The 10,008-nt window shown below is 51.5% G+C and overlaps 1 protein-coding gene across 1 annotated transcript; it reads left to right on the top strand.

Annotated features, from left to right (window-relative positions):
- Positions 1–641: 641 nt before the first annotated feature.
- Positions 642–1,598, top strand: LOC142026114 (olfactory receptor 14A16-like). Its single transcript, XM_075018950.1, has one exon. It carries the CDS (start codon positions 642–644, stop codon positions 1,596–1,598), a length of 957 nt encoding a protein of 318 aa, XP_074875051.1.
- The last annotated feature ends 8,410 nt before the right edge of the window (positions 1,599–10,008 follow it).

The following is a 10,008-nucleotide window of genomic DNA, read 5'->3' as shown; positions in this document are numbered from 1 at the left end:
TGGTGGCTTTTCAGGGTAAAACATCGAAGCGTGATCACCCTCCATCTCAGAAAGGTGCAAGCACAGTACAAGTGGGAACTAGACAGAAGGACAGAGCAGCTCCCCCTCTCTCTGCACTAAGCCACAGGCAATCCTCTTGACTTGCCTGGCTCACGCTGTTCTCCTGGAGTGCAGTAGAAATGCTGAAGGTTCCCGAGATCTAAGAAAACTCCCCAGGGGCGATGTGGGCATCTGTAAAAAACCCTAGAACTCTTAAACTACTTTAACCCACCTGATTCCTTAGCACTGGGAGTGCAGATGCTGACAAGCCCTTGTGCATTAGGAGCGGTTTCAGCTGACAAAGTCAAACACCAGACTGGCCCCTGCCCGCACTGATCCCATGAACCCACTGCTGCAGAGCAGGGCTGACTTTCCAAGAGCCCATGGGCAGAGGCCCTGCTCTTCATTGCACACTCGGCCAGCACCAAGCAGGGCTCCAGCCACAGACCTGAAGGAAGGTCTCCAGGAAAAGGACAAGGTTCTGTGTGTGTGAGAGTGGGAGGGTCTATGGGAAATGCCTTTGATATTGCTCCGAGAATAATGCCCTGACTCTTCAGTGTCTTTTTTCTGCTTTGACAGCAACACATTCCCACAGGAAGAAAATGTCCAACAGCAGCTCCATCACCCAGTTCCTCCTCCTGGCGTTTGCAGACACGCGGGAGCTGCAGCTCTTGCACTTCTGGCTCTTCCTGGGCATCTACCTGGCTGCCCTCCTGGGAAATGCCCTCGTTGTCACCGCCGTAGCCTGCAACCACCACCTCCACACACCCATGTACTTCTTCCTCCTCAACCTCTCCCTCCTCGACTTGGGCTCCATCTCCACCACTGTCCCTAAAGCCATGGCCAATTCCCTCTGGAACAACAGGGCCATCTCCTACCCAGGATGTGCTGCTCAGGTCTTTCTGTTAGTCTTTTTGATCTCAGCAGAATATTTTCTTCTCACTGTCATGGCCTATGACCGCTACGTTGCTATCTGCAAACCCCTGCACTATGGGACCCTCCTGGGCAGCAGAGCTTGTGTCCACATGGCAGCAGCTGCCTGGGGCTGTGGGTTCCTCTATGCTGTGCTGCACACTGCCAATACATTTTCACTACCCCTCTGCCAAGGCAATGCTGTGGACCAGTTCTTCTGTGAAATCCCCCAGATCCTCAAGCTCTCCTGCTCAGATGCCTACCTCTGGGAGTTTGGGGTACTTGTGGTTAGTGCCTGTTTATTCTCTGTTTGTTTTGTTTCCATTTTGCTGTCGTATGGGCAGATCTTCAGGGCTGTGCTGAGGATCCCCTCCGAGCAGGGACGGCACAAAGCCTTTTCCACATGTCTCCCTCACCTGGCTGTGGTCTCCTTGTTTGTAAGCACTGGCATGATTGCCTACCTGAAGCCCCCCTCCATGTCCTCCCCATCCCTGGACCTGCTGGTGGCAGTTCTGTACTCGGTGGTGCCTCCAGCCTTGAACCCCCTCATCTACAGCATGAGAAACCAAGAGATCAAGGATGCTCTGAGAAAACTAATCACCGGATGCTTTTCAGAAGGAATGAAGTTTCTGTTTTCTTCTTCATAGTAGAATGTCAGTTTTTGGGAGGAGAGGAAGGAAAAGCAGCTGTGGTTTCCAGGTGCCAATGATTGAAATGGGGGAGTAGAGCCATCACATGTGAAATGATCTAAAGGCTATGCCAGTTCAAAACTGGTATCTTCTGCTGCTATCTCAGAGGCCTTATATCTTTAGCAGGAACCTGGCAGCTCTGAGATCCCTCCATCTCCCTCTCTTGTAGCAATTAAGCTGATAGTACCCCAGTCACAGGCTTTCTTTCAATTCTCTTTGCAGCCTAAAGCACCCCATTGGTCTGCAGATATGTCAGGAGACTTGCATAAGGAACCCACTCCTGTGGACAAGAAGTTTGATGTTCCCAGGAATGTCTAGGAGATATGGCATACCCAGAGCTGAACACACCCTGTGTTCAGGGAGTTGGTCAACTGCCTCCTCTCCATTTCTGTAATAGTGGCCTAGATGCCTGGTTCATGTGTCAGCTCTCTCTGTGGATGTGACTTTTACTGAGCAACCTGGTCTGACCTCAGAGCTGGCCCTGCTTGGAGCTGAGGATTGGACTACAGGCCACCTGAGCTCCCTTCCACCCTGAATTGTCCAATAAGAGTATGATGCAGAGACCCTTGCCTCCAGCTTCATCTCTTTTTCACAGCGTGTGGCAAGGCACAGGCTCCTGGAAGGGCTGGTGGTCAAGAGACTGTTGGGGAGTCTGTAGTCCAGCCTCCAGGCTGGCTGTGACTTTGAGGAGCAAGGAAGACCTCCAAAGGTGGAGATCACAACAGCACTCCTCCTAGTCCATTTTATTGTTCCTCAGGCTCAGCCTAAAGCTCCCAAGAGGCAATTTGTGGCTGTTGCCTCTGTCATATCATTGGCCACTGCAGAAGAGAGCTTGGCTCCATCATCTCTCCAGGTAGCTGTAGGCTCTTATGAGGTGGCCCCAGGCCTCCTTCAGCAGGCTGGAGAGGCCCAGTTCCCTCAGACTCTCCTCACAGCTCACCCTCACAGAGGGTGCCTTAAGCCCCTCCACTCCACCTTGGCAGACCTCCTCTGGACCTTCTCCAGTTCCTCCACTCTCCTTTTGAAGTGGGAGGCCCACTGGCTCATACGGCATCATCCTGCTGCCCAGGCCCTTCTCCTCAGAGCACTCCTTAGCCGTCCACGTCTCTACCCATGCTGCTGCATGGGGTTGTTTTGCAGCTGATGGGTTGGGACAAAAACAGATAATAGGTGAAAGAAAAAAGATTAAAACAAATATAAACCCAACCCAACAGGCAATGCAAAGGCAATCACTGGCCACCTCCCACAAGCAGACTGACACTCAGCCAGTCTCCCTTCAACAGACACCTTGAACGACAGGAAACTCCACGGACTTCTTCCTCTGCCCAAGCTTTTATTGCTGAGCATGGCGTCATATGGTATGGAATATCCCTTTAGACAGATGGGGTCAGCTGGCCTGGCTGTGTCCCATTCTGTCCCAACTTCTCGCCCACCCCCAGCCTACTTGCTGGGAGGGAGCAGAGTCAGAAACAGAGAAGGCCTTGACACTGTGCAAACACTATTCAGCAACAGCTAAAATGCTGATGTGTTATCAACACTGTTTCAGGCACCAATGCAAAACATAACACCATAGGGGCTGCTACGAAGGAAGTGAACCCCACCCCAGCCAGACCCAGGACACTTGAACCAGGGTCCCAGAAATGGACACAGGAGTGTACAGGTGGTTTGACAAGTGATGGGCAGGGGAGACAAAAATTTCCCTCACTCTTTTGGAGAGGCTCCTCTTGCTACACTCCAGGACACTGCTGGCCACCTCTGCTACCAGGTAGCCCTGGATCATCCAACACTGCTGGACTGTTTTTTTCCTTGTGTCCCCCAGCACCACCAGGGCTGTTTCCTCAGAGATGCTCTCTGGCCAGGCAGTCCCCTTCCCCTGCCACTGCAGGCTGTTAGTCCGTCCCAGGCGCAGGATCTGGCCTTTGTCTTTCTTGTATCTCACAAAGTCCCTGACAGGACAGTCCTTTGCCTGCTACGGTTCCCCTGAATGGCATCCCAAGGGACAGGAAAGGTCCTCCCAGTATAGTGCCATCAACAAACGTGGTGAGAGTTGCCTCCTCCGGATCATGCATACAGGTGTTAAACTGCACAGCGCCCAGGAGACTCCCCTGTGCAGCCCCACAATGCCCCAGTATGTCCCACTGGCCTCCAGGTAGGGTACGGCCCCTTCACCACTGCGCTTTCAGCATCATCATCCAACTGGTGTTTTGCCCGTCTCTCTGTCTTTCCATCTAGACCATAAAGTCCTAACTTGAGTAGAAAAATATTGAGGGAGACCGTGCCAAAAGTCTTGCTGAAGTGGAGGTAAACAAAATCCATCATGCTCCCCTGATGCACAAATGCACTTCCTTCATCATGATGGCAATCAGCTTGGCGAGGCCTGATTTACCCTTGGAAAGTCCATGCCGATGTTGTCCTTTTTTAGGTACCCAGAAATGTCACGTTCAACGGCACGTTCCTCATCAAAGTGACCTTGTACAGCCTGCGGTTCCCTGGGTTGCACTTTTGGCCTCTTTAGAAGATGGGCGCAATGTTGGGTTGTGTTCAGTCTGAAGAGACCCCTACCAATTCCATGACACTTTAAAGAGGACATTCCAAAGAAATAACCATCTTCCCCTGTAACTTCATTGCCACTATTCTGCCTGTCCTACAGTGTATTTAGTTGCTCTAGTCTTTCACATAGTTACACCTGTCCTGACACAACGACCATTTCTGAAAGTCATCTTTTCAGATGCAGACTGCCTAGGCAAAGGCCCTTTCCTTGATGCTCCACTTCTCTCCTTCCCTTACTCTTTGTTCATCAAGATACCTCTCCCCTATGCAGCTGCTTTGAGCTTCAGGGAGCTAAGAGCTTGCCTGTCTTCCAGTAGTCTTATTACCTCTTTAGCCAATTCTTTAATTGTGTTTATCTCTAACTTTTTAGTGTCTGTCACAAACATTTCTCATAAGACTATCCCTTGTAGAAAGGCAGCCTCATTAGGGGCAGCTGGTACTTGGCATGTGGTTAAGAAGTGTGACTTATTGTTTATGAAACTTCATAATGATTTTCTTTGCTTTGCTTGCAGATAGGAAAAATTCTTCTGGGCCTGTGTGCAGCCAGCTCTCTAAGGAGAGCAGGGGGGAGATGGTGCAATGGAGCTGTAACCTCCAGCTGTAGAGATCAGTGGAGAAGCCTGAGGCAAGGGACAGAGATGTAAGCCCCCAGGTGGCCAATGTCAGAAGTGCTGAGGTTTGAGAGGTGAGGAGCAAGGGTGTCCATACAGTGTCAGACCTCAAGGGACTGCTTTTCCTAGCTGTCTAGACCTCCAGAGGAGACACTCTGGATCATTAGCACTTGGAGAATGCTTCTATCACCTCTTCTCTATACTGAAAAGTAAGAAAAAATATCCTTTAAAAGAAAAAAATCATGTGTATAGGTGCACTTTGAAATCTTTCACCTTAACTACACTAGGAAGTTTTTCTAATTAGCTGTATAAGTCTTGAAGGCTTGAAGAAAATTGCAGGAAGACACAAGGCTCGTTAGGGCTTTCTGTATCTTAATGAGCCCCATGGTGTGTTTGAGGCTGAGCCCATGAACCTCAGCTACTGAGAGCAGACTGAAATGAAGTTCTCAAGAAGTCAAAGTCAGAAGCAAAGTACCTTGAAGCATTAATGGGCCCCACTGAGGGCCATTCCTGGCAAAGCCTCCCCAGGGACTCGTTAGAGAAGATAATTGGAGGCTGTGATTGCAGGGAGGCAAAAGCACTGTGCAGGTGGCTGTAATGCTGAGAAAACCCTTGGTTTGTTTTATGCAGCAGAAAGGCCAAGCCCTGATCCCCAGGCCCTGGGAAGGCAGATCCTGTCCCTCATGCATGGCTCAGGCCTCTTCCTGGGTCAGCAGGATGTGAGGGTGAGCAATGCCAAGTGTAGGGAAACTGTGCAACACCTCCCAGCCTCCCCAGGCAGAGGTGAGGAAGGAACTAAGTCCAGAGCCTCAAAACAAGTTTTGCCTGGTAGGCCTTGGTGGCAGAGGCAGCTGACAAAGCCAGGACAACAAATACCTTGGACCTGTTCTGCCTTTCAGCCTTGCCAGAGCACTTGGCCATCTCTACTGCAGGCTGTCATAACCTGCCCCATGCCTTATCTCTTTCCCTTCAGGCTGTTGACGTCCATCTTGCTTTCCCACCTAGCTCTCACCCCAGCATTTCTATTCCTTCTTTGATGTCTCTCCCGCCTGGCTGGGTTTTCCTTGAAACACAACGCTGTGGGCTGACCGGGGCTCTCTCTGGGTGACCTCTTGCACCACAAGGCTACCCTCTGAGTGACATTTCTTTCTCAACACGTCCAGTCTGAACCTTCCAAGCTGCGCTTTGTGCAGGTTTCCTTCTCTTCACACTTCACCAAGAAAAGCTCCATCATCTCTGAAGCCACCCTTCAGGCAGGTGCACTCTACTACCATAGTGCCCTGAGCCTCCACTTCACCAGGCTGAAGAAGCCCAAGTCCCTCAGCCTCTCCAAAGAGGCCCCAATGCCCCTCTTGGCAGATCATAGAATCATAGAATCATTTAGGTTGGAAAAGACCTTCAAGATCTTCGAGTCCAACCATTAACCATGCCCAGTAAACCATGTCCTGAAGTACCCTCTCCACTCGCTTTTTGAATATCTCCAGGGATGGTGACTCAACCACTTCCCTGAGCAGCCCCTTCCAAAGTTTGACAACCATCTCAGTAAAAAAAAATTTCCTAATATCTAACCTAAATCTCCTTTGCCTCAACTTGAGGCCATTTCCTCTTGTTCCATCTCCAGCCACCTGACAGAAGAGACCAACACCCACCTCACTACAACCCCCTTTCAGGTAGTTGTAGAGAGCGATAAGGTCTCCCGTCAGCTTTCTCTTTTCTAGACTAAACAGCCCCAGTTCCCTCAGCCGCTCCTCATAAGACTTGTGCTCCAGGCCCCTCACCAACTTGGTTGCCCTTCTCTGGACACGCTCCAGCAACTCAATGTCTTTCCTGTAGTGAGGGGCCAATAACTGAACACAGGACTCAAGGTGCGGCCTCACCAGTGCCGAGTACAGGGGAACAATCACCTCCCTGTTCCTGTTGGCCGCACTATTTCTGATACAGGCTAGGATGCGATTGGCCTTCTTGGCCATCTGGGCACACTGCTGGCTCATATTCAGCCAGCTGTCAACCAGCATGCCCAGGTCTTTCTCTGCCGGGCAGCTTTCCAGCCACTCTCCTCCAAGCCTGTAGCACTGCATGGGGTTGCCATGACCAAAGTACAGGACCTGGCACTTGGCCTTATTGAACTTCATAAGATTGGCCTCAGCCCATTGATCCAGCCTGTCCAGATCTCTTTGTAGAGCTTCCCTACTCTCAAGTAGGTCAACCATGCCTCCCAACTTGGTGGCGTCTGCAAACTTGCTGAGGGTGCACTCAATCCCCTCATACAAATCATCAATAAAGACATTAAACAGAACGGGGCCCAACACCGAGCTCTGGGGAACACCACTTGTGACCCGCTGCCAACTGGATTTCACCCCATTCACCACTACCCTCTGGGCTCGGCCATCCAGCCAGTTTTTCACCCAGTGAAAGGTGCACTTATCCAGGCCACGAGACGCCAGTTTCTCAAGGAGTATGCCACGAGAGACAGTGTCAAAGGCCTTGCTGAAGTTGAGGTAGATAACATCCACAGCCTTTCCCTCATCCACTAGGCGGGTCACCTGGTCATAGAAGGAGATCAGGTTGGTCAAGCAGGACCTGCCTTTTGTAAACCCATTCTGACTGGGCCCAATCCCCTGCTTATCCTGGGCTTGCCACGTGAGCACTCACAAGACAAACTGTTCCATAATCTTCCCCTGTACCGAGGTCAGGCTGACAGGCCTGTAGTTCCCCGGATCCTCCCTCCAACCCTTCTTATAAATGGGAGTCACATTGGCAAGCCTCTAGTCCTCTGGGACCTCCCCTGTTGACCAGGATCGCTGATCAATGATGGGGAGTGACTTGGCAAAGACCTCTGCCAGTTCCCTCAGTACTCTTGGATGGATCCCATCAAGTCCCATGGATTTGTGAGTGTCCAGATGGTGTAGTAGGTCCATAACTATTTCCTCCTGGATTAAAGGGGGTATGTTATGCTCTACATCCTTACCTTCCAGCTCAGGGGGTGGAGTACCCTGAGGATGACTGGTCTCCTTATTAAAGACTGAAGCAAAGAAGGCATTAAGTACCTCGGCCTTTTCCTCATCACTGGTTGCTACTTTCCCTTCTGTATCCATTATAGGAAAAATATTCTCCTTGGGATTCTTTTTACTGTTAACATATTTGTAAAAACATTTTTTGTTGTCCCTTACAATAGTGGCCAGATTGAGTTCTAGCTGAGCTTTTGCCTTTCTAATTTTCTCTCTGTATGATCTAACAAGATCCCTGTACTCCTCCCAAGTTGCCCGCCCTTTCCTCCAGAGATGATAAACTCTCCTTTTTTTTTTTTTGAGTCCTAGCAAAAGCTCCCCATTCAGCCAGGCCGGTCATTTTCCTCGGCGGTTCAACTTGCGGCATGTGGGAATAGCCTGGTCCTGAGCCATTTAGATTTCCTTCTTAAAGAATGTCCATCCCTCCTGGACCACTTTGCCCTTCAGGACCGTCTCCCAAGGGACTCTTTCAACCAGTGCCTTGAAGAGGCCAAAGTCAGCCCTCCGGAAGTCCATAGTGGTGGTTTTGCTGACCACCTTCTTTGCCTCATCAAGGATTGAGAATTCTATCATTTCATGGTTGCTAAGCCCAAGACGGCCTGTACCATCACACCTCCCACCAATCCTTCCCTGTGCGTAAACAACAGATCTAGCAAGGCTGCTCCCCTGGTTGGCTCACCCACCAGGCTGTGACAAGAAGTCATCTTCCACACACTCCAGGAACCTCCTAGATTGTTTACTCACTGCTGTGTTGTATTTCCAGCAGACGTCTGCAAAGTTAAAGTCCCCCACAAGGACAAGGGCACACGATTCTGAGACTACTGCCAGCTGCTTGTAGAACAATTCATCCGTCTCTTCAACATGTTTGGGTGGTCTATAACAGACTCCCAGCACAATATCTGTCTTATTGGCTTTCCCTCTCATCCTCACCCATAAGTACTCCACCTTGTCATCAGAATCGTGTAGCTCTGTACAGTCAAAACATTCCCTAACATAGAGAGCCACCCCACCACCTCTCCTACCTTGCCTATCCCTTCTGAAGAGCTTGTAGCCATCCATTGCAGCACTCCAGTCATGGGACTCATCCCACCATGTTTCCGTGATGGTGACTAAGTCATATCTATCCTGCTGCACGATGGCTTCCAGCTCCTCCTGTTTATTGCCCATGCTGTGTGCATTGGTGTAGATGCATTTGAGCTGGGTGATCGAATCCACCCCTAACATCGGCATGCTGTCCGGGTAGACCAGGACTCCCTACCGGCAAGGGCGGGGTAGAGCTGGGCTCCCTACCCAAGCTGGTGGGGTAGACCTGGCCTCCCTAACCCCACGGGCGGGGTAGACCTGGCACCCATAACTGTGCAGGTGGGTTAGACATGGTCTCCCGACCAGCGCCAGTGGGGTAGATCAGGCCTCCCTAACCATGCAGGCAAGGAAGACCTGGCCTCACTAAATAGCACAGGCAGGGTTAAACTTGCCTCCCAGCTGGTGCCAGAGGGGTCGACCTGGCCTCCCTAAATGCGCAGAAGGGGTAGACCAGGCCTCCCTACATGCGTGGGTTGGGTAGATCTGGCCTCCCTAACCGCTTAGGCGGGGTAGACCAGGCCTCCTGACCAGCACCGGTGGGGTAGACCAGGCCTCACTAACCGAGGGGTGGGGTACAACTGGCCTCCTTACCCGAGCGGGCTGGGTAGACCTAGCCTCCCGACTGGCACCGGTGAGGTAGACCTCCTGCCTAACCACGCGAGTGGCATAGACCTGGCCTCCCGACTGGTGCCAATAGAATAGACCATGCTTTCCTAAAAGCGCAAGCGTAGTAGACCTGTCCTCCCTACCCGCACTGGTGGGCTAGACCAAACCTCTCTAATGGTGTGGGCAGGGTAGACCTGGCGTCCCTAACCGCATAGTCGTGGTAGGCCTGGCCTCCCAAAAGGAGCTGCTTGGGTAGACCAGGCCTCCCTACTGGAGCTGGTGGGGTAGACATGGTCTCCCTAACTGCGCAGGCATGGTAGACCTGGACTCCCTAACCACAGGGGTGGGGTAGATCTGGCCTCTTGAACGGCGCCAGTGGGGTAGACCTGGCCTCCCTACCCATGCGGGCAGGGTAGACCAGGCATACTTAATTGCACGGGTGGGGTAAACCTGGCCTCCTTACCATCGATGATGGCGTAGACATGATCTCCTTACCTGAGCGGGCAGGAT

The sequence above is a fragment of the Buteo buteo genome, chromosome 31, assembly GCF_964188355.1.
Source record: "Buteo buteo chromosome 31, bButBut1.hap1.1, whole genome shotgun sequence".
In the NCBI taxonomy this organism is placed as follows: domain Eukaryota; kingdom Metazoa; phylum Chordata; class Aves; order Accipitriformes; family Accipitridae; genus Buteo; species Buteo buteo.
Note: the sequence above shows the minus strand (reverse complement) of the source record. Positions and strands in the feature narration are given on the sequence as shown.

Bases quoted from the DNA above. Each gene is read 5' to 3' on its own strand.
- LOC142026114 (XM_075018950.1), top strand. From the start codon at position 642: ATGTCCAACAGCAGCTCCATCACCCAGTTCCTCCTCCTGGCGTTTGCA.